The sequence below is a fragment of the Lissotriton helveticus genome, chromosome 7 (genome assembly GCF_964261635.1).
Source record: "Lissotriton helveticus chromosome 7, aLisHel1.1, whole genome shotgun sequence".
NCBI lineage: Eukaryota > Metazoa > Chordata > Amphibia > Caudata > Salamandridae > Lissotriton > Lissotriton helveticus.
The window spans coordinates 1,473,101,290-1,473,126,302 of NC_136068.1; the positions used below are offsets into that span (position 1 = coordinate 1,473,101,290).

Here is a 25,013-nt window from a genome sequence, read left to right on the forward strand (position 1 = left end):
TACTTTGAATGCCTGGAGAAGGAGAAGGAGAAACTGTGTCAGATCAAATAGTCCTAGAAGGCTAAACTGGAAAAGTTGCAGACAAGAACAAAGTATTATCTTTGGAGCCCTGTGGGTGTTATTCACAGACTGGGCAAGGTCAGCTCAGATCTGAATTCTTCTCAGCTTCCCGAGTATCTTTCAGAATGTGCTGTTCAATTTGGAGAGGCCTTTTTAGGTTACGCCTACACAACGCTTGCGCTGCGCTTGACAAACCTCTTGTATTAAAAATTGAAAACCTTAAAAGGGACTAAGAACCCACCCAATATTTACCTTTACTTACCATTTATTGATTCCAACATCACTCTAATTACGTGTTTCTCACTGGTCACTTTGCACGTCTACGTGCTTTGCCTGTCCATGCCAAGGCGTGGAGCATGGTCCAAGTACAGCTTTCAGTCACAGGCCAGAGGCTGGTTTTTCCACTGGCTGCAGGTAATTATTTTTAAAATTTTAAACCTGCATTCGTACACAGGACATGTGCATGCAGTCTCTCTTGTTGACCACCACCCTTCGCCATAGTTTTCAACCCTCATCACCGTTGTTTTTAAACCTACAGCATAGGAATTCATGCCATAGCAAGTTTTACAACTACCCTGCGATCACACGGCTCTCACACCCATTAATCACCGAGACAGAGCGCACTTCAAACAGCCCCTGCAGACTTCTCAAACTCACTATTACTATGCAACACTGGTGGTACTTCTTAGGTCAAGTCTAGCGGCAGCACGCATCCACTGCTCGCTCTGCAAGGCATGCTGTAATAGAGTATGCTGTGGAAGCCCCGCCCACTCTCCATGCACATTTTTCCTTGGCTGGTTTCATTGTCCATGGTAAATGCTGGTTTCCAATTCATTATTAGGCTTTTTAGTTCCTCCTTGTTACCGCCTTGTCGCCATTTGCTACCGCCGAAAATGACTGGACCTTTTACTTGGCACGTTACATGGATAGTTTTATCTAATGAGTGAGCACTATTTTTGTTATTGACACTCATGGGGATATTGGCGGCTGCTTTATTTTGTTGTATTTTCATGTTGACCGCGACGCCTGCTTCAGTGACACCGCGCTTAGTTTTAATATCAGACTATCAGAATATCTAACAGAATATCAGTTCAAACTTTAAAACTGAGCGTGGCGCCTGCTTCAGGGACCCTGCGCTCGGTTTTTATTAGGTTTGGCCATTGTTGGGGAGGGAGTTGGAGGTTGACTCGGAACAGCATTCTGTTCTTCAGTAAAATCACTTTGCCATTTTGAAGTGACTGGCAACTGCTTTTCACATGGCTATCACCCCCAGTAATCACAAAGACAGAGTGCACTTTATACAGCCTAAGCAGACTTTCCAGTTTACTGTTTCTATGCAACACTGGTGGTACTTTTTCTTTTAATTACTCTCTTCCCCGCTTCACGTATATAAATTCATGGCATAGCATGAATTCGAACGAAAAATGCACCATGAACTGTTAAAATTGCATTTATAGCACCTACTACCTCTAACAAGGCATCCTAAAATGATCCCAGGATCTCCCATGCACAGCACTCAGTAACTTTGCTCATTTTTAATGGTTGAAAGTGTCTCTTCTTTAAGTATAGCATGTGTGGGGGGAGGGGACGGGGGGTGGGTCAGCCAGTATGTTCTTCTTAGTTGTCAGCTATTTTCGTTGCCAATTCTTTCCCCCATCATGATGTTTGTATTCCTCTAAACATATAAAAAACACAAAGCCAACAGATTTGGCATCGGTGAAACCTCTTAGCTTTGCCAATGCTTGTTAGGCAGTTGTGATAGAGCTGGCTGTACCACTGCAAGTACTGGTCAGTTTTTTCTTGTAAGATGTATGTCCTCATAATCCTCTGCACTCTTCATCATTTGAATTTGAATCCTTACTAGGATCCTTGTACCACAGTGCTTTGGGAGGTAGCTGCCTTTGGGTTAGAATAACAAAGACTTTCTCCAGAAAAGGAGGGATCCGACCATGCAGTACGTGCAGTCATGCGGTGCCAAGGCCATGTATATTATATTTGCCACTATCTGATGCCAAAAATAATTTCTGGAACAAAGAAGGATGATCATGTCGGGAATCTCTCCACCAGCCACATCGGCTCATTAATCTTTGGAGTTGAGGGACCCTGGAGGGTCTGGTAAAGATGATGACGGTTGAGCTGGACTACTGGTTTGATAGGAATACCCTTTTACCTCACTGCTGAATTTGCAGTGGACAGTAGGCTAACCCCATAATCTGTGACTGTAACAATTGGCCAAGGACACCATAACCAGACAGCGAATTTGACTCAACCAGAAGATAGAAAAAATATTTCTCTTCATCTGGGCTTCTTCTGCTTGATGTGCATCACACACCTGTACCTGGACTGTACAGATTGGATCAGAATTACATGCTGTGGGAGACTGCAAAAGTCAAATTACACAATGTGTTCACTTAAAACTTGGTGCAGCTGTGACAAAAGAATCTAAGAAAATATTGAGTGCAAGTTAACCAGTGTTCCACTGATGGAAAATAGAAATGCTGAGTGTGCAAACACCCATGTTATGTTATGTTATATGTATTTGTTTTGCGCACAGCTGCTCCAGCAAAGGAGCGTCCTGGCGCCACCAACAAGGGGAAGCACAACACAACAAGCAGCTGGAAAACAGAAAGAGCTAAACAGGAATACTAAAACAGAAATGTTTTAATAGCTTTCCGAAAGAGCATAAGATCCTCCAACAGACGAATTTCCATCGGGAGGGAGTTCCAAATATTTGCGGCCTTAACACAGAAAGAGCGTCCACCAACACGACAAAGCCTGAAACGTGGGACCACGGCAAGAGCCTGGCCAGCGGAACGCAGAGCACGAGTTGGAACATAGAGGGACAAAAAGTTAGATAAAATCTGAGGCCCCATGCCCTTCACAATTTTAAAAGCCAGACAGAGGACTTTAAAATCAATTCTCTTCCTGACAGGTAACCAGTGCAAAGAACGAAGGACATTGGAGACAGGACAAAATCTGGGCAGACCGACTATCGCTCTTGCGGCGGCGTTTTGTACCCGCTGCAAGCGAGAAATCTCTGCCTGATTAGCTCCCACCAGGAGAGAGCTGGCATAGTCCAGGCGAGAGATAACTGTAGCCTGAATCACCAGCTGCCTAGTTGGGGCATCAAAAAATCTAAGCACGGGTCTCAAGCCTCGAAGAACGCCAAAACAACAAGCTGCTGTTTTCTTAGTATGGCCGATAAAAGTAAGGCCAGCGTCCAGCCAGACTCCCAGGTTTCTTAGTTCCAGAACCGGAGTCGGAGCAGGACCCAGTTCTGGGGGCCACCACCTGTCGCCCCAAAGCGCCACTCTCTTCCCGACAATCATAATCTCCGTCTTAGTGACATTAAGCTGGAGGCAATTCGCCGTCAGCCAGTTGGCCACCGCCTTCAGTCCATTCTGAAACCTGGGGGCATCTTGGTCCGCATCCCCGCTGAGAGTAACCGCCAGCTGAGTGTCATCGGCATATGAGACCAAAGTCAGGCCCCACTGCCTAGCGACCTCAGCCAGCGGTCTCACGTACAGGTTAAATAACGTGGGGCTCAGCGAGGATCCCTGCGGAACCCCCATGGCCAGAGGATGATATTTGGACTTGAAGGGAGGAATAGCCACACAGAATGAGCGATTGTCAAGGAAAGAGTGGAACCACCGTAAGGCCTGTCCCCCAACACCAATCTCCCCTAGCCGATGTAACAAGATGCTATGGGAGACAGTGTCGAAGGCGGCGCTGAGATCTAATAGTAACAGCGCCACCGTCTGACCAGCATCCAGCACCAATCGTAGGTGTTCTACCATGGCTAGAAGAGCCGTCTCCGTGCTGTGCCCAGCACGGAAGCCATTCTGTGTAGGGTCTAAGGCTTTAGTCCGGGCCAGATGTTCTGACAAGGCCAGGTTGACATGGGCCTCCGCTATCTTTGCCGGCCAGGGTAAGAGTGATATGGGGCGATAGCTTTCAGGTTTCGAGGGGTCCAGTGCAGGCTTCTTAATGATTGGAGAGACCACCGCCTGCTTCCATCTGGTTGGAACCACCCCTGATTCCAATGAAAGATTAACTAGGGTACAAACTGCAGAGCGCCCCAAAAAAGATTGTTCTCTAAAAAGAGCAGATCTGACTGGATCCGACGGAGAACCCGATTTAATCTGAGAGGCAAGTTTATTAAACCCCTCCAGGAGTAATGGGGGGAAGGAATGCAGGATGGAAAGGCTTTGACCCCCTTCTCGAACTTCTAGGATGGGCCCCGAGCTGGGGAAGGCCCGGTAAATAGTCTGGACCTTCTCATGTGGGAATAATAAGGAATGCATATCATACATACACATATGTGTGACTGTGCTAAGAACTCAAGAATCAAAAGAGGTAGGAAGGAGTTAAAGTTCCACTCAACTTCCCTTAAATGAAGATATAAAATCAAATGGAGTGGAAGAGTTGTGTTGAGACTGGAGTGGGGGTAACATCAATATTGTTGTGAGACCCTCAACAGTGTTGCTCCGCCAAAGGCAGGTCTGCCATGGGCGTACTTAGCCACTGATCGTTAAATCATAGGATCTCTCCTCCACCAGGATGGACTGTCTCTTGAATCTGAGGCCATATGGGATCCACCATGTGAGGAAAAAGGTTTTAAAAATACCTTCTAACTTTAGAAAGGACACATTTTATTAAAAAGATCAAACGTAGTGGTATAATTTAAAAATGCGATGTTATGTTAAAATCTTATGTTAAAAGCACTTCTAAAGCAAACGTACACCAAATGGTTTAATGGCGCTGAAGGCAGAGAGAAGGGCAACAGGAAACTAGATTAGCTCACCATATGCTTGAGTAAACAGTCGAGTATGTGAAGAGATAGGTATTCATTGTCTCTCACATATTTCTCTGGAAGAGCCAGGTCAACATGTTTCAGCCAACTTTGCGCCTTATGGGTCGATGGCTTTTGTCAGGACAGAAAGGTTATTTTGTAGAATCCCTTCACGAAGTTAAATTAAATCAAATGGAATACGTTCCCTCTACATTTAAAAAATGTTTTTCTTTTTTTTTTGTCATATGGGACTCTTTGTCCTCTCATAAAAGGTGGCAAAAAGACATGGAGAACAATGCGATATGAATTAGAATATAGTAGTGATGTTGTCCCATATTTCTAATAATGCATGCACCCAATGATTTCTATAAATGTGTATTTCTTCTTTATAGGCATCCCAGATTGGTTGGACCTCTTGTTCCAAAGCCATTTGTGTGTATCTCAATTCTTGCTGTATTTCTTTTCCAAGTTCATCAAATAATAATGCTTTCTTTCTGTTGGGGCAAAAGTCTAGACCATACATGGATTCCAAAGTTTTCAAACATGTCCACCCACTTTTCCCATTCTACTGGTGGGTTGCCTGACTATGTCAAGAATATTGGTGGTGGGATTATAGCCGAAGATTTCATGTTGAAAGCACTGTGTGGAAACTCCGAAACTCCAAACCAATCGTATTTGAATGTGACATTCAATTTAATTATGGTGCAATATAACTATCCTAAAACAAATACTATGACCTTCTGGGAATTCTTTTTCAGAAGGGCCATTCCTTTAATAGGAAACCTAACAACAAAATAGCACAAAAGAAAAGGGCAGACTGGAACGATATAGTGAGTAAAAGTAGCTTTGAAGTATAAAATAAAGAATAAATTGGCGCTGTAGATTGGTTGCTGTTTGCGAGTTTGCTATTGCGGTAGTATGAGCACCATTTGCCAGTTAGTTGAGCCGTGACATGCGCTCAGCGGGTGCCCGTGGGTTTGAAATTGGTGGCCTGAGCTCCAAGAGAAGTGAGTTGAGCTACATAATGCGCTCATTGGCTTTAAACATAGATGGTGGATTTTATCAATGTCAGGTTTGGGATGATGTGTGATTGTTACTCCAGCAGAAGTATGGGGTTTTAAAGAATAATTAGTAGACTTAGGGCCAGATTACTATCTTGGAGGATGGGATATGTGGTCCCAATGTGACGCCTATTCCGTCTGCTGTATTACAAGTTCCATAGTCTATAATGAAATTACAATTTGGCAGGCTGGATATACATCACGTTTATGATGGAGCTACTCTGTCCGCCAAGATCGTAATCAGGCCCATAGTTGGTTATATCACGTTAAAAAAAACTCCTGTGTCACTGGATGCTGTGCTAGCTTTAAATCGTAGCCAAAATAATGTTGGACCTGGAGGACAACAACTTGTAGAAGAAAAGATTTTATTACGCAAGTAAATAAAGCATGGTCCACCCCTGCCAGCCAGAATATAACTGGCACACTGTAGAATAACGCCACTCCATGCAAAAAAAGAACATAAAACATTGTGCCAAGGTATTCTCAGAGCATTCTCTCTGGGTGGAAGGTATAATATACAAATTAACTTAATCACAAGAGTTTCTACCAAAAAATCCTGCTCTTAACTTTGTTGCACCACCAACTATTTTACAATAAAGGATTTTTTACAGAAACTGGCGATTAGTGCACCATAATAAATGTCTTTTTAACAGAATTTTGTAAACTGCACAAAAATGTGAATACAACCTTTTTTCAAAATAAATCTACAAGCATGAATAACCAAAATGGAAAGTGTTGCGGATTGCAGCTATGGCACAGGCTGGCAGGTCCACGCGGTTGTCATTTCCTAGCATCCCCCAGCACCACCTCGTCAGCTGCCGGTATGCCGTGTAGCGGTACATCCGGTAGTTTCTAAAAGCAGAAGTAGAAGGAATTTAGGGTTTTGCACCCGGTAGTACTGAGTATGTGTTTTTACATGATTTAGTGGGGTCATAACATGCTCCCAAAATCCCTACCCCCCCCCCCCCAAGGCATATTACACACACTCTACAAAAGCATGTCAAAACAGAACTCTTATGATACACTCTAATAAGTCAGATTATGCAAATGTCTATTAAGGCATCCAAACGCCCTTTTTGGGACCACCTACTTACCACACAAACATTTACTGTGCAATGGTCACCTGTACACACCAAAGAAATAATTTAGTACAGCTCACAATTCTCCCCCACCAAAAGCTCACAGCTTATTAACACCAACTTTCACAGAGGAGTTCCATGATCGAATAGAGGTACGAGGCCTGTGACTTTAATATCCTTACTATCCCAGATTATACATGGTCACACCATCACCATTCCCTCAAACCACTTATGTCCTTGGGGCTTCATTTACAAGAAAGTGCTGCAGCGTGCCATTGCAAGCCCTTTGGCTGAGCCACGCTGCAGCACTTTCAAAGCACAGGAATGCGACACATTTACAATAATAAATTGCATTCCTTTGCTCTCCCCTGCACTGGCACACAATGGGCTGCCATGAACCAACACAGGCACCCTTGCACCATGGTGCAAGGATGCCTGCGCCATGGGGATGATTGTTTATGTGCAGGAAGGATTGCCTTCCTGCACATAAACAATCGGAATTTGTGGTTTTTAATTTCTATGTGGGCTTAGCATAACTAGAACTTGCAAAACGTCATTTTTTTAATGATTGTGTATGTGCAGGAAGGGACACCTGAAGTGATTTTCCTCATTCGATGTGTGCTGCAGAATGCAGCACGCTTAGAAAGAGCAAAAAAACGTGGAGAAATGAATACATTTCTCCTCGTTGCACCTCCCTACACCTCCCATGGGGAGGCATAGAATTCAGACGCATTTCCAGGTTTACGATTTCTAAAAAATTTGGAAATGTGTCCGGCTCCAGGGGTGTTGCGTGGGAACAACCACAGCAATACTGGCCGGGGGTGTTGGGGAGGGAATGAAAAAAGTAACACTTACCTGTCTACTGTCTGGCGCCACTGCCTCACTTCCTCTTTGCCCGCTTCCAGGGTAGGAAGTACTCAGTTCCCAGCCTCCCAATAGCAATGCCGGGTTGTGATTAGTCTGTGCACCGTGGATCGGCGCTCAGCCAGAGAAGGGGAGGCTGGGTATATCCTCCATGCAGGCTGTTATGCAGCCTGCATGGAGAACAAGCAAAGAGCAGCCCCGCCCCTACCCAGCTGTGTGGTACAATAAATACGCTGTTGTAGAGTTGCTGGAATGTTCCTATGTAATGTGGAATATGGAAATAGGACAATGGAATGTGTCCTTATAAGGAAAGGGGAGTTGGAATGTGAAAACTGCAAGAGGGCTGGGGGCAACTTGTTGAAGATAAAATTTCAGATTTAACTATATGCTGCGTGGTGAATCTTTACACAACTCTAGTGATTAGCTTCATTCTCGTGCTGTAGACTGGGCGAGGACGTCTTGTGTGTTGTGTTAAGACATTGTTCAAACCTGGTTCCACGATCGGTATGTAAGAACGAAGTCGTTACAACGACCACGTTGTTACAATGCGATGCCATTCCCCGTTTTTGCCTTCTGTGACTCTGTTTTCCCCCTCTCTTGAGCCCCGTTTTTGCCTTCTGTGACTGTTTTCCCCCTCTTTTGTGCCCCGATTTTTGCCTTCTGTGACAGTTTCTCCCCTCTTTTGTGCCCCGTTTTTGCCTTCTGTGACTCTTTCCCCCCTCTTTTGTGCCTCGATTTTTGCCTTCTGTGACTTTGATTCCCCCTCCTTTGTGCCCCGATTTTTGCCTTCTGTTACTTTGTTTTCCCCCTCCTTTGTGCCCCGTTTTTGCCTTCTGTAACACTTTTTCCCCTTCTTTTGTGCCCCATTTTGCTTTCTGTACCACTCATTCCCCCGCCGCTGTGCCCCCTGCGGCCCCACTCCCCTGCCTGCCCATTTGCTGCTCCCGCCTGCTCCTCCCTCCCACCTTCCCATATATGCCGGCGCTGCGCTGCCGTGCAGTCGACACGCACAGCAGGCGCCGAAGGGGCACCTATGGCATGCCTGTCTGCGCCCGTCCGTGCATTGGACCGCGCCCAGCGCCAGGAACCCTTGCCCCCGCACACACCACAACGCCAGCCTCTGCTACGACCCCAGCACTCTCCACGCACTCAATGCCGGACGGTCTCGCACCTGCTGCCAGGCCACCCCAAAACGCACTCAAGGACCCTTCTTCTGCCGGAACTGCAGCTTCACCAGCATCCGGCCCGCCAACCCGCCCAACATGGAAACCAACTTCCTCAGATGTATCCTGCTCAACACCCGCTCTGCCTGAAAACACGCCATCGAACTCTGGGACCTACTCAACACCAACGCCCCAGAGGTCACCTTCCTGACGGAGACCTGGCTGACCCCCTCCTCGGCACCTGACATCGCCATAGCCATCCCGGAAGGCTACAAATTCACCCGCAAGGACCGCACCAACAGAACAGGAGGAGGAATTGCCATCGTCCACAGAAACACTCGACACACGCCGACGCCACCCTCTGCACCGCCGAACACCTGTACTTCCAGATCCACACCAACCCCAACACCACCCTCAGAGGCACCCTCATCTACAGACCCCCCGACCCTGACCGCAGTTCAGCTACTCCATCACCGACCTTGTCAGCACACACGCCCTCGCCTCCAAGGACTACATCCTGCTAGGGGACCTGAACTTCCACCTCGAGAACAACAACGACGCCAACTCCTCCACCCTGATTGACAACATCGGCAACCTCGGACTCAGACAACTCATCACAGCACCCACACACTCCGCCGGCCACATGCTTGACCCCATCTTCTCAGCGAGCACCCACGTCTTCTTCAACCGCACCACCGAACTCCACTGGACCCACCACCGCTGCATCCACTTCACCTTCCGGAAACCCACCACACACCACCGCACCCAGCAGATGCCTCGCCGCAGCTGCGGCAAGACCACCGAGGACCAGCTAACTGCCGCCCTTGCCCAGAGCCCACCCGCAGACCCAACCGACCCGGACACCACAGCCTGCAACCTCAAACAATGGATCAACAACTGCGCCAACACCCTCGCCCGCTCAAGAACCCCCCCAACACCCACACCAGCAAGAGAGCCAGCTGGTTCACCGAAGACCTCCAGGACTCCAAGTGAACCTGTAGAAAACTAGAAAAAAACTGGACCCGTGAAAGAACACCGGAAAGCTACACAGGCCACAGGAACGCCACCCGCCGACACCACCAACTCATCAGATCCGCCAAAAGGACCACCTTCAGAGACCGCCTAGACAACAACGCACACAACAGCTAAGAGCTCTTCAGCATCGTGAAGGAACTCTCCAACCCCAGCTCCAACACTAACGACATCCCACCGTCACAAGACTTGTGCGACTCACTGGCCACCTTCTTCCATCGCAAGGTCGCAGACATTCATGACAGCTTCAATGCCGTCACCACCCCGGCAACAGCCAACACCCCCGCTCCCACGACCACCAACCGCCTGCTAGCCTGGACCAACATCAACGACGATGACACCATCAAGATCATGAACACCGTCTGCTCCGGATCCCCGGAAGACCCCTGCCCACACCACATTTTCAACAAAGCCAGCAGCACCATCTCACCCCAGCTCCGGAAAACCATCAACTTCTCCTTCGAGACAGCGACCTTCCCGGAGAGCTGGATGCACGCAGAGATCAACCCCTTACTAAAGAAACCCAAGGCGGACCCCAGGGACCTCAAGAACTTCCGACCCATCTCCCTGCTCCCGTTACCGGCAAAGGTCATTGAAAAGGCCGTCAACAAACAACTGACCAGCTTCCTTAAAGAGAACAACATCCTGGACCCATACCAGTCAGGGTTCTGCAGCAACCACAGCACCAAAACTGCCCTCATCGCCGCCACCGACAACATCAGGATCATGCTCGACACTGGAGAAACCGCGACCCTTATCCTCCTGGACCTGTCAGCCGCTTTCGACAGTCTGCCACCGCACACTAAGAGCACGCCTCCACAACATCGGAATCCAAGAGAAGGCACTGGACTGGACCACCTCCTTCCTCACTAGGAGAACCCAGAGCGTCCGCCTCACCCCCTTCCGCTCCGAAGCCACCGATATCATCAGCGGCATACCCCAAACCTCATCTCTCAGCCCAACGTTGTTTAACGTCTACATGGCACCACTCGCCCACGTCGCCCGACAGCACAACCTAAATGTCATCTCTTACACCGACGACACCCAGCTCTTCTCGCTCACCAAGGACCCCCACACAGCCAAAGCCAACCTCCACGAAGGAATGAAGGCGATCGCAGACTGGATGAGGGACAGCCGACTGAAGCTGAACTCGGACAAGGCGGTGGTCCTTGGCTCCACCCCCTCGGCCTGGGACGACTCATGGTGGCCGACGGCACTAGGAGCACCCCCCCACACCCACCAACAATGTACGAAACCTAGGGGCCATCCTCGACTCCACACTCTCCATGACAAAGCAGGTAAACACTGTCTCCTCCTCCTGCTTCAACACGCTTAAGTGGATCCCCACCGAAACTAGAAGGACGGTCACCCAGGCCCTCGTCAGCAGCAGACTGGACTACGGCTACGCACTCTACGCAGGAGCCGCGGCCAAACTCCTGAAACGACTCCAGCGCATCCAGAACGCCTTCACCCGCCTGATCCTGGACATCCCCCGCCGCAGCCACATCATATCCCACCTGAAAGACCTGCACTGGCTCCCCATCAACAAGAGGATAACCTTCAAGCTCCTCACCTACGCACACAAGGCATTCCACGACACCGGACCGTACTTCAACAGACGACTCAGCCTCTACACCCCCGTCCGCCAGCTCCGCTCCGCAGACCACACCCTCGCTACCATCCCCCGCATCCGAAGAGCGACCACAGGCGGCAGATCATTCTCCCACCTCTCTGCCAAGACATGGAACACCCTCCCCATCCGCCTACGGCCGACCGAAGACCTTCTAACCTTCAGGAGACTCCTCAAGACCTGGCTCTTCGAACAGTAGCAGCATCTCTACCCCAAGCCCCCCCACCCCAAGCACCTTGAGACCCTCACGGGTATGTAGTGCGCTTTACAAATGCTTTGATTGATTGACTGATCGGGCTCCGAACAATGCGTACCAGGACTCTGTCAGCTGGATAAAGTGCCTCTAAAGGGTTCTGGAGGCGTCTGGCACAAGGAGGGGTCGATATTTACTCACAGGATCACCTGCCTCCTCCGGTACAGGAGTCATTGTAGTTCGCCACACACATCTCGCGAACTACAATGACTCCTGTACCGGCGGTCTAGGAGGGCTCTGTTGAAATATCAAACGCATCGGTGCAATTCAGACCTAGCCTTTGAGAGTAAACCATAGATGTTCTGACGGAGATTCCCCTGTGGTTTCATTCCGACACAGGTGACAGTGGTAACTTTGATTCATTCTTACCGTCCCATCACTCTTGTGAAGGCAGGTGATCCTGTGAGTAAATATCGACCCCTCCTTGTGCCAGACGCCTCCAGAACCCTTTAGAGGCACTTTATCCAGCCACACAAGCGGACCATATGAGTTAAGTTAGAGGTCCAAGAACAGCGGCATTCAGGTTTATATAATACACGGAATATACGCGCTTCTCGAGCATGTAGAAGCACATGTTACAGCAGGAATACGACCAGGTCCCTGTCGCCTTAGATTAAGTCGTGTTTCAAGAGCACACACAAGCGCCCGTAAGGAACTAATTGCAAGTCCCGTGAGAATTCAGGATCTACAAGTTATTCTGGTCCATCCTTCCTGTGCGATAGGAGGTTGCCCACCCACAACCATTCCGTCCTGAAGAAGACCCCTATTGTAAGGACTACTATCCTACACATATCTTGGGTCGAAACGTAGACCATACAACCATCACCAACTCCTACCCCCAAGCTAGACCAAAGCAGCTGAAGGCGAGTTAGGTGGTCTACATCATTTGATTTCTGGACTCTATACGAGCGTTATACTGTGGTCCTTGGGTCAAGGAACCACATGAACATGGTTTTTGAAACTATGATTAATACCTTTCACTGAATGATTCTGACTATCCCCCTAAATACTACAATATCTCTGACACTTTCCCTCACTTCACCTCCCTTCCCCGTTGTGTATGTGGGCACATATACAGAAAGTTTGTTGAAACATTTTTAGGGCTCGCCTGCTGATGCGCTTCAGCGCATAGCTGGCGAAGCTCTATAGGGGCTTATCCAGTGTTTATCCACCACTGGCGATTCCTTCAAGTGCATGTGCTTTTTAGGTCATTGCGCTTGCGCAAGCCCTAAAAAGCGCGTGCACAATGCCACCAGCCGCCTGCCTGCCTGCCTCGCATTACCACATCAAAGGCAGCCCTCCGAGCGCATTTCTCACCCCCTAATTATTCACGGCCGGCCGGCAGGCACATCAAAGGCTGCTGCTGCCGTGACTCGCATTTCTCCTCCCTCCTCCCCTATCACTGCCCAGGCCGGCCGTACTTTCTCTTTACAAGGGCGCCCATTCCTGAATCACTTGAAATCTCTCCACATTATTTGCATTTTGTTAATTAAAAAAATTAACTACAACACAGCGTTGCACATTTTTCTCGACTTCGGAAGGATGAGTCCCAATCTCATTTGTACAAAGTGTTGTAATGGGATTATTGGAGAGTTAGAGAAACGTGCTCACAAGTTACATTTTTATGCAAATCATCTGAGTAAATAAACAATAGCATGGTGCCGTTTGCGTCCTTGACTTGATCTGGTTTTTATTTTTATTTTGCTATTATTCTCACAAAGGCTAAGAAGGTCTGCCTACTTTAGTATTAAGTGCTATACGTCGCATAAGCAACAGCTAACCATTCACTCACCCACGCAACGCCACTCACCCACGCAACGCCACTCACCCACGCAACGCCACTCACCCACGCAACGCCACTCACACACGCAACGCCACTCACACACGCAACGCCACTCACACACGCAACGCCACTCACACACGCAACGCCACACACACACGCAACGCCACACACACACGCAACGCCACACACACACGCAACGCCACACACACATGCAACGCCACTCACACATGCAACGCCACTCACACATGCAACGCCACTCACACATGCAACGCCACTCAACCACGCAACGCCACTCACACACGCAACGCCACTCAACCACGCAACGCCACTCACCCACGCAACGCCACTCACCCACGCAACGCCACTCAGCCACGCAACGCCACTCACACACGCAACGCCACTCACACACGCAACGCCACTCACACACGCAACGCCACTCACACACGCAACGCCACTCACACACGCAACGCCACTCACACACGCAACGCCACTCACACACGCAATGCCACTCACACACGCAACGCCACACACACACGCAACGCCACACACGCAACGCCACACACACACGCAACGCCACACACGCAACGCCACACACACGCAACGCCACTCACACATGCAACGCCACTCACACACGCAACGCCACTCACACATGCAACGCCACTCACACATGCAACGCCACTCAACCACGCAACGCCACTCAACCACGCAACGCCACTCACCCACGCAACGCCACTCACCCACGCAACGCCACTCACCCACGCAACGCCACTCACCCACGCAACGCCACTCAGCCACGCAACGCCACTCAGCCACGCAACGCCACTCAGCCACGCAACGCCACTCAGCCACGCAACGCCACTCAGCCACGCAACGCCACGCCACTCAGCCACGCAACGCCACTCAGCCACGCAACGCCACTCACACACGCAACGCCACTCACACACGCAACGCCACTCAACCACGCAACGCCACTCACCCACGCAACGCCACTCACCCACGCAACGCCACTCACCCACGCAACGCCACTCACCCACGCAACGCCACTCACCCACGCAACGCCACTCAGCCACGCAACGCCACTCAGCCACGCAACGCCACTCAGCCACGCAACGCCACTCAGCCACGCAACGCCACTCAGCCACGCAACGCCACGCCACTCAGCCACGCCACGCCACTCAGCCACGCAACGCCACTCAGCCACGCAACGCCACTCAGCCACGCAACGCCACTCACACACGCAACGCCACACACCCACGCAACGCCACTCACCCACGCAACGCCACTCAGCCACGCAACGCCACTCAGCCACGCAACGCCACTCAGCCACGCAACGCCACTCAGCCACGCAACGCCACTCAGCCACGCAACGCCACGCCACTCAGCCACGCCACGCCACTCAGCCACGCAACGCCACTCAGCCACGCAACGCCACTCAGCCACGCAACGCCACTCACACACGCAACGCCACACACACACGCAACGCCACACACACACGCAACGCCACACACACACGCAACGCCACACACACACGCAACGCCACACACACACGCAACGCCACACACACACGCAACGCCACTCACACACGCAACGCCACTCACACACGCAACGCCACTCACCCACGCAACGCCACTCACCCACGCAACGCCACTCAGCCACGCAACGCCACTCAGCCACGCAACGCCACTCAGCCACGCAACGCCACTCAGCCACGCAACGCCACTCAGCCACGCAACGCCACTCAGCCACGCAACGCCACTCAGCCACGCAACGCCACTCAGCCACGCAACGCCACTCAGCCACGCAACGCCACTCACACACGCAACGCCACTCACACACGCAACGCCACTCACACACGCAACGCCACTCACACACGCAACGCCACTCACACACGCAACGCCACACACACACGCAACGCCACACACACACGCAACGCCACACACACACGCAACGCCACTCACACACGCAACGCCACTCACACACGCAACGCCACTCACACACGCAACGCCACTCACACACGCAACGCCACTCACACACGCAACGCCACTCACACACGCAACGCCACTCACCCACGCAACGCCACTCACCCACGCAACGCCACTCACCCACGCAACGCCACTCACCCACGCAACGCCACTCACCCACGCAACGCCACTCACCCACGCAACGCCACTCACCCACGCAACGCCACTCACCCACGCAACGCCACTCACCCACGCAACGCCACTCACCCACGCAACGCCACTCACACACGCAACGCCACACACACATGCAACGCCACTCACACATGCAACGCCACTCACACATGCAACGCCACACACGCAACGCCACTCACCCACGCAACGCCACACACACACGCAACGCCACACACACACGCAACGCCACTCACACATGCAACGCCACACACGCAATGCCACTCACCCACGCAACGCCACTCACCCACGCAACGCCACTCACCCACGCAACGCCACTCATCCACGCAACGCCACTCATCCACGCAACGCCACTCATCCATTTGCAAAACGAAAAATGTGAAACTCTTCTATTGCGAGACCTATTGCATTTTCAATGCTTGTTGATGTATTCTAACCAATGAAAGGTAATATATGCAATCCTGAAATAAATCTTTTTGCATTTAATAATTTGGTTTTCTGAAATAAGTGTATCAAATCGTAATTATTTGTTCTTTGTCTGGGACCCCTTTTCCCTTGTACAACGTTAATCAGTTGGCAGAGATCCTGGTACGCAACGGGAGTGCTCGGTCATGGGTGCTGTACTACATTGAATAAATCTTCAATCAATTTACCTCAACACTTCACGTTTCTTCTTTACCACAATAACATATAGAAAATAAAGAGGATAAACACAAAATACACACAAAGAACCCCTTTCCTGGCCCCCTCTACCTGTCAACCTGCCCCTATAAATTAACCTCCTCCTTGTGAATTAAAACCTCCAAACTCACAACAAATCAGCAGAACTAAGAACAGTGCTGAAGAACCATGGATGCAGAAATTGTAAGACACCATTCCTTGTTACATGAGCTCAGGACTAATAAGAGGCCTCATGTTTATGAGGAAGTACGAGCTTATAAAATTAGCCTCATTAAACAGATTGCATTTAATAGTTAAAATACAAACCTGGCCTTCTCAAAACAGCCTCAAGCTGAACTCTCTGAAATCCGAATTCATACTTACCTCCCCTCATAACAGCTCCCCACTCATCCTAGCTTATTTACCTAGACGCCTAACTGCAAATGTACTGTTATAGAACCCGCTGAATCCATTGGAATAACACTGGAAAAGAAACTGAATATGCAATCACATAAATAAATATGTAAAGTAAATTTAAGATGAATGAGGTTGACTGTTAAGTGAAGAGATACTCTGTAAGTGGCCTGAGAGTAAGTCTGTGGTCTTATGGTTGAGTGTGTGTTTGTTAGAAAGATATTTTCAATAGGCAATTCATCTGTTTGGAAACTTAGGGATTACGGATATCGTATCCGCTGAAATATAAACCGTGTAGAAAATAATGGGATTTATATTTCAGCGGGTGGGATAGCCATCACTGTTGTGATGGAGTAACCCACCCAACAACATCTAAATCAGGTCGTTAGTGAGTAGTGGCATGGAAATCACAAATAGTACAAACATATTATACGTTTCTAAACCTTAGTTGCAAACAGAAATGCAACATTAAATATTGTCATCTTCAGTAAAAATTCCTTACCTCTGCTGAGATAGGTCTTTATTATTACAGAATTTGTGCTGGAATGTGCAATACGCAGATGTGCTTTTTAGGTCTCGCCTGTCGATGCGCATGCGCATCGAGCAAGCGAGACTATAGGGGCTCATCCAGACTTTATCTAACTTGCAAGGAATCGTGGCGATTCCTTGCAGTGCCCGTGACTTTTAAGCTCAATGCGCATGTGCATTGAGCTTAAAAGCGCGTGCACATGCCCCCAGCCGCCTGCCTTGCCTACTCTCTCTCACAGCCTCCCCCAGCTCCGCCCCCTCACTACTTGATTGCACGGCCGCTAGGCCGTGCCTCCCCTACTCTCCTCCCCCCTCCTCCTCTCCTCCCCTGCCTGCCTGCCGCTAGGCCGTGCCTCCCCTACTCTCCTCCCCCCTCCTCCTCCTACTGCCGTGTCGCACCTCTCCCCTCTCCGCCCCCTCCCCTGCCAGCCGTGTTACGGTGAAAGGCTTGTATTCTCTCCCTGCTCGTCATTTCTAGCATGTTTCCGTCCCCACCGCCATATGTTCACCTCCTCTCCCCCCTCTCCATCCGCCCTTCTCATCTCTTTCTGGCCTCACCTCGCACCTTATTTTCTTCAGGACAGTCTGGATGCTTCACAGCTCCTCTGGCCTCCCTGCCCCCTCCCCCCATTTGCTCCCGAGCCGCATTTCTCCGCCCCCCCCTAATCACAGCAATGCCAAGAGCTTGTTGTTTACAGGAATCCTCTCTACAAACCAGCACATTTATTGCAGCCAAAGCAAGTATCTTTACTTTCCAGGAGGTTCGTAATGTTCATGTTTGTAATCGTACTCCTTGCTCTACTGAAAATACTTGACGGCAGAGAGCAAAACAAACTGGACTCCAGGAATTTTACAATTCCTAAAGCGGACTTCATTTACTTATTTATTTAATGCGCTTTTATATAGCGCAAACATTACCCGAAGGTGTCCTTCCCCTCCCTTGTTCCTCCCCTCCTTCCCGCGTGCACCATGCAGTCCTTCCGCGGCTCACTTCTTTCCCCACATTTCTACCTGGGCTGCTTCTAATCCTGTGACCACCCTCTCCACTTTGCTGTCTCTTACTCCACGTGGCCTGTCTCTTTTCACTTGTTCTCTGACTGCCTTTGTCCCAGTGCCTCCTGATGCACACCACCACACACGTCACTCTCTTGACCTCTCTGCGCAGTCTCTCGTGCTCCTTCACTCCTTCCGCTATGCCACTTCCCCTCACCATTCCATTGCACCTACTCCTCCCCCCCTCCTCCTCTCCTCGCCTGCCGCTAGGCCGTGCCTCCCCTACTCTCCTCCCCCCTCCTCCTCCTACTGCCGTGTCGCACCTCTCCCCTCTCCGCCCCCTCCCCTGCCAGCCGTGTTACGGTGAAAGGCTTGTATTCTCTCCCTGCTCGTCATTTCTAGCATGTTTCCGTCCCCACCGCCATATGTTCACCTCCTCTCCCCCCTCTCCATCCGCCCTTCTCATCTCTTTCTGGCCTCACCTCGCACCTTATTTTCTTCAGGACAGTCTGGATGCTTCACAGCTCCTCTGGCCTCCCTGCCCCCTCCCCCCATTTGCTCCCGAGCCGCATTTCTCCGCCCCCCCCTAATCACAGCAATGCCAAGAGCTTGTTGTTTACAGGAATCCTCTCTACAAACCAGCACATTTATTGCAGCCAAAGCAAGTATCTTTACTTTCCAGGAGGTTCGTAATGTTCATGTTTGTAATCGTACTCCTTGCTCTACTGAAAATACTTGACGGCAGAGAGCAAAACAAACTGGACTCCAGGAATTTTACAATTCCTAAAGCGGACTTCATTTACTTATTTATTTAATGCGCTTTTATATAGCGCAAACATTACCCGAAGGTGTCCTTCCCCTCCCTTGTTCCTCCCCTCCTTCCCGCGTGCACCATGCAGTCCTTCCGCGGCTCACTTCTTTCCCCACATTTCTACCTGGGCTGCTTCTAATCCTGTGACCACCCTCTCCACTTTGCTGTCTCTTACTCCACGTGGCCTGTCTCTTTTCACTTGTTCTCTGACTGCCTTTGTCCCAGTGCCTCCTGATGCACACCACCACACACGTCACTCTCTTGACCTCTCTGCGCAGTCTCTCGTGCTCCTTCACTCCTTCCGCTATGCCACTTCCCCTCACCATTCCATTGCACCTACTCCTCTACCCCCCCCCCCCCGCCCCCAATCTCTGGCTACGCCTCACTTCTTCCACATCATTATTTCCCCAGCCCTCCCTTTGCTCCCTCTCACCATCTGTAAGCATCTTCAGGTGCATTCTTTGCATGCCCTGTCCTCACTCTCCTCGTGTACCCTCTAGAGCAGCACTCTCTTTTATAATGTTCTCTCATCCATTTTCTTCACATCACTTCTCTTTGCCTCCCATTTCTTACAATATTCCACCCTAGAGTCCTCACCCGTCACTCTTTCTTTCCTACCCTTCTTACGCATCCACATTTCATTCTTGTCTCTCTTCCCTCTGCTTCTCCTTTCTCTTCTCCCCTCCACTATTCCCTCAGAATCTTTTTCCCTCCTCCTTCCTATGCTCGCTCCCTCACCCTTCTCCCGCCCTCCATGCCCTTCACTTCTCCAGCCTCCTTCCCATCCTCTCATCCTTATCTCATTGTTTTCGTCCCCTCCGCCATCGTCTCTTCTGTATCTCGTTATCTTCTCCACTCTTGCCTCATTTTCTTTATTTTCTCTCCCTATGCTTATCCGTCCTCATCTCCTTCTGTTCTCCCCACCCCTCTTTCTCATCTTACGATGTTCTTTCCTCGCCTTGCAGCGTCCTACTTCCCCTCTTCCTGCGTAAACCCCTTCTCTTCCCCACATCTGTTTTATTCTCTCCCTGCTCGTCATTTCTAGCATGTTTCCGTTCCCACCGCCATATGTTCACCTCCTCTCTCCCCTCTCCATCCGCCCTTCTCATCTCTTTCTGGCCTCACCTCGACCTCGCACCTTATTTTCTTCAGGACAGTCTGGATGCTTCACAGCTCCTCTGGCCTCCCTGCCCCCTCCCCCCTGATCTCTTTCTTGCTCCTCTCCTCTCCAGCCTCCTTTTCCTCTATAGTCTCTTTCCACTCCCATCTCTTTTGAGTCTGTCTCTTCCACCTACATCCTCGCCCTTATCTCATCCACCCTCCTTTCACCACCTTCCATCCTTTTCTCCTGGTCCTTCTATCCAACTCTTTATCCTCTCACCCCCATCTCTTTCCTGCCCACTCCCCATGCTTCTCCATTTCTTCTATTTTTTGTGCCTTCTTCTCCTCTGATTGTACTCGTTTTTCGTGCCTTCTGCTCCTCTGAAGGCACTCATTTTCTTGCCTTCTGCTCCCCTGATTGCACTCGTTTTTTTCTTGCCTTCGGCTCCCCCACTCCATCCATCCATCCATCCATCCCCCCCACTCCATCCATCCATCCCCCCCATTTCATCCACCCCCCCACTCCATCCATCCCACTCCACACATCCATCCCACTCCATCCATCCACCCCCCACTCCATCCATCATCCATCCATCCCCCCACTCCATCCATCCATCCCCCCACTCTATCCATCCATCCCCCCACTCTATCCATCCATCCATCCATCCATCCCCCCACTCCATCCATCCATCCCCCCACTCCACTCTATCCATCCATCCCCCCACTCTATCCATCCATCCATCCATCCATCCCCCCACTCCATCCATCCATCCCCCCACTCCATCTATCCATCCCACTCCATCCATCCATCCCCCACTCCATCCATCCATCCACCCCCCCCACTCCATCCATCCATCCACCCCCCCACTCCATCCATCCATCCATCCCCCCACTCCAACCATCCATCATCCATCCCACTCCATCCATCCATCCATCCATCCCACTCCATCCATCCATCCCACTCCACCCATCCATCCATCCCACTCTATCCATCCATCTATCCACCCCACTCCATCCATCCATCCATCCCCCCAATCCATCCATCCATCCATCCCCCCACTCCATCCATCCATCCCCCCACTCCATCCATCCATCTCACTCCATCCATCCATCCCCCCACTCCATCCATCCATCCATCCATCCATCCCACCCCATCCATCCATCCACCCCACTCCATCCATCCATCCATCCCACTCCATCCATCCATCCCCCCCACTCCATCCATCCATCTCACTCCATCCATCCATCCATCCCCCCACTCCATCCATCCATCCATCCATCCCCCCACTCCATCCATCCATACCCCCACTCCATCCATCCATCCCCCCACTCCATCCATCCATCCCCCGACTCCATCCATCCCTCCCCGCCCCACACTCCATCCCTCCCCCGCCCCACACTCCATCCCTCCCCCGCCCCACACCCCATCCCTCCTCCGCCCCACACTCCATCCCTCCCCCGCCCCACACTCCATCCCTCCCCCGCCCCACACTCCATCCCTCCCCTGCCCCACACTCCTTCCCTCCCCCGCCCCACACTGCATCCCTCGCCCACACTCCATCCCTCACCCACTATGCGCTACCACAGCATCACTGAACGCCACAGCATCACTCGTCGCCGCCACAACATCATTCAGAGCCACCACAGCATCAATCTGTGCAACCATTCAACAACAACTGATTCAAATATGTTCTCTCAATGTTTCAAACTTTATTACAAATGTCACAAAAAAATGTTAATATTTCACTTCTGTTCTTGTATTTTCATCACAATAATACACTAAACATAATCTTCCAAAAAGTTATTTGCAAAAGTTTAAGCTATTGCAATTAGAAATGACAATAACTTTTATTTAAGTATTAAATATTGGAAAAAATACAACCCATTGTTATTTTTAATATTAATACATCTGAGTCATGTAAATACAACACATATTGCATTACAAATGCTATAGGTGTCACGTTTGCAAAAGTTAACACTATTGGCATTGTAAATGACAAAGTTATTAATTTCGTTATTTTCAAAACAAAAACATAAATAAAAAATTTGTCATTTACAATACTAATACCCCTAACTTTACTAATGCGAGCCCTATTGCATTGCAAACGTATTATTTATAACATTTTTAAAAGATTGTGATTTGTCAGATCAATACATGTAAGACAGGGGAAAACTAAACATGTACCTTCACTAATGCCATAGATGTAACATTTGCTAAATGTATAGCTATTGGCATTTCAAATAACAAAATTAATACTTTTATAATTTGTAAAACATAAACAAAAATTAAAAAATATTTACATTTACCACACCAAAATCTTAAACTTTTCTATTGCGAGACCTATTGCATTTTCAATGCTTGTTCATTGTGCTGCCTTGTACGCCTGTTTCTGGGCACTGCACCGTTGTTTGGTGCGTTGAGAGTGGAGATATGATTATGGGAGGTCTTATTGAACAGCCATCAGTGTGATTAGATGCACATTTTCTATAGTATTTATTTACTATTGTTGCATTCTGCCATCTAATGTAGTGGCATTGGCGGTATCGCCTTTTATGTTAAACTGTGCCGCAAATGAGAGGGTCCATGCTTATTTCCAGTGTTAAGTACCTATTTCTGAGCTGTGATCTGATACTGGTCATGCTGAGAGTATTATACACATGTTTTCAAGTTGTTGGCTGTATCATTGAGTGCATGTTTATTTATGTTGTGTGCCGCAATTTGTCTCTGCAGCTTCACTGACACAATATTGTGATAAAAAATATCTTTGAGAAAAATTGTGCCAAAAATATTGTTTGACACAATATCGTGCTCCTATACCTATATTGGTATGTACCAAATTATCGGAAAGAAATATTGTTGCTGCTAAAATTGCCCAAAAATACACAAGTGTAAAAGTAGTAAATGTTGAATATTTTAAAATATAAATGTAATAACATGTATATTATTTACACTAATATGCAATACTAATTATTGTGTGTCCATGTTCATATATATATATATATATATATATATATATATATATGCAAAAAAGAAGGAGAGAACTCTGGGTAGGTCTCAGTTTAGGTGGAAAGCAGCTCCTGTTAGAGCACTCTCAACATCAGCGACACTCTAGATCTTCTCACCTCAAATGTCTGTTTTTCTATCAAAGTTTTTAAGCATAGGATTAGCACAGTGCTATCCACGCCGAGATAGAAAATGACAAAGTCTTTTGCCATTTAAACAGCAAAGTCTTTAAGCATAGGACTAGTACAGTGCAGTCCTTGCCGAGCTGTAAAATAACAAAAGCCTGAAAGGGTTTTGTTTTGACTTAATACTGGGTGCTCCCTTGTGTCTGGACAGAGCTATACCTCTCTGAAGAGCTCTAATTAGAGCGAAACACTGTGTCGGGTTGCTTTTACTCATTTCAGGTTGGCTTGAGTTGGTATTTTACCAATTCAAAGCTGTAATATTGTGCCTGGAGTGATAAATGGCTTTTGTTATTTTACAATATATATATATATATATATATTCATATATCAAAACAATACCCTTGCAGGCATAGAGTGACGCATAAACTATGGAAAAAGGAAGGGGAGAACTCTGGGTAGTTCCCAAGTTTAGGTGGAAGGCAGCTCCTGTAGAGCACCCTCAACACCAGCGACACTCTAAATTTGCTCAAGGGATTGGAAACTGTGAACTGCAAAACCGAGGGAAACAGAAATACTGCTGTTAAAGAACAGTCCATGACTGTATGGAGAGGCATGGTAACTGTACTGTTGTGTCCGCGTTTGCAGCCGTCGGAAAACTGTGGCTGGTAGTAGGGGCAAAGGGACTGCTTGTTTGCCTAGAACAATTTGGGGTTTGTGAACCTGACTACGCTTTTATTAACAGCCCGCACTTACCGTGTGTAAAATCTACAATCAGGATAAAGAATACGTTCTCCCATGCGAAGAACACAATGCATGAAGAAGCTTGAAGTTTTCAAATATACTGTGTGAATGTTTACCTAAGCGAATACGGATTAGATGTGCTTCCGCCAACGAGGAGCACCTATAAATCGAATAGCAAAAGCAACACCGAACACCTCAGGCATCAGAAGATGGCTTGTTGCCGAAACACGCAATGCCAGAGTAAGAAATAAACAAGTGTCTTAGAGCCCCGCTGTGTTCCCTTGTCTGCTTAAAAGGAGGAGATGGAGAGGGTATATATATATATATAATATATATATATATATGGTGTAGTATTCACTGCAACAACGTAATGTTTTATACCAAATACATATATATAAAGGCTTTATACTTACCTGCAAAATACTTACATTTGTGTTGTAAAGGCATGCCACTATAATCTACTCTACTGTGCTCTACACCACTGTACTCTAGGCATTACACACTATGCCACTTCACTCTACACCATTATACACTGAAACAATCTACTCCATGCCACTGCACTCTTTGCCACTGTGCTCTACATCACTCTACAATACTCTATGCCACTGCACTCTACACTATTGCTTTCTACCCTGCACCACTATACTTTTTGCCACTGCTCTCTGCTCTGGTATACTCTATGCCACTGCTCTCTCCGCCACTTTACTCTACATCACTGCTCTCTATGCCACTCTACACCACTGCACTCTATAGAACACTTTACTCTGCA

At 49.0% G+C, this 25,013-nt stretch overlaps 1 protein-coding gene across 1 annotated transcript in view; it reads right to left on the reverse strand.

Annotated features, from left to right (window-relative positions):
* Nucleotides 1–6,323: 6,323 nt before the first annotated feature.
* LOC144767482 (uncharacterized) overlaps nucleotides 6,324–25,013 on the reverse strand; it is a 28,667-nt gene continuing 9,977 nt past the window's right edge. The window contains exon 3 of the mRNA XM_078650897.1: nucleotides 6,324–6,765. Within this exon, the coding sequence (XP_078507023.1) occupies nucleotides 6,618–6,765 (148 nt within the window). The 3' untranslated portion in view covers nucleotides 6,324–6,617. The remainder of the gene's footprint in view (nucleotides 6,766–25,013) is intronic.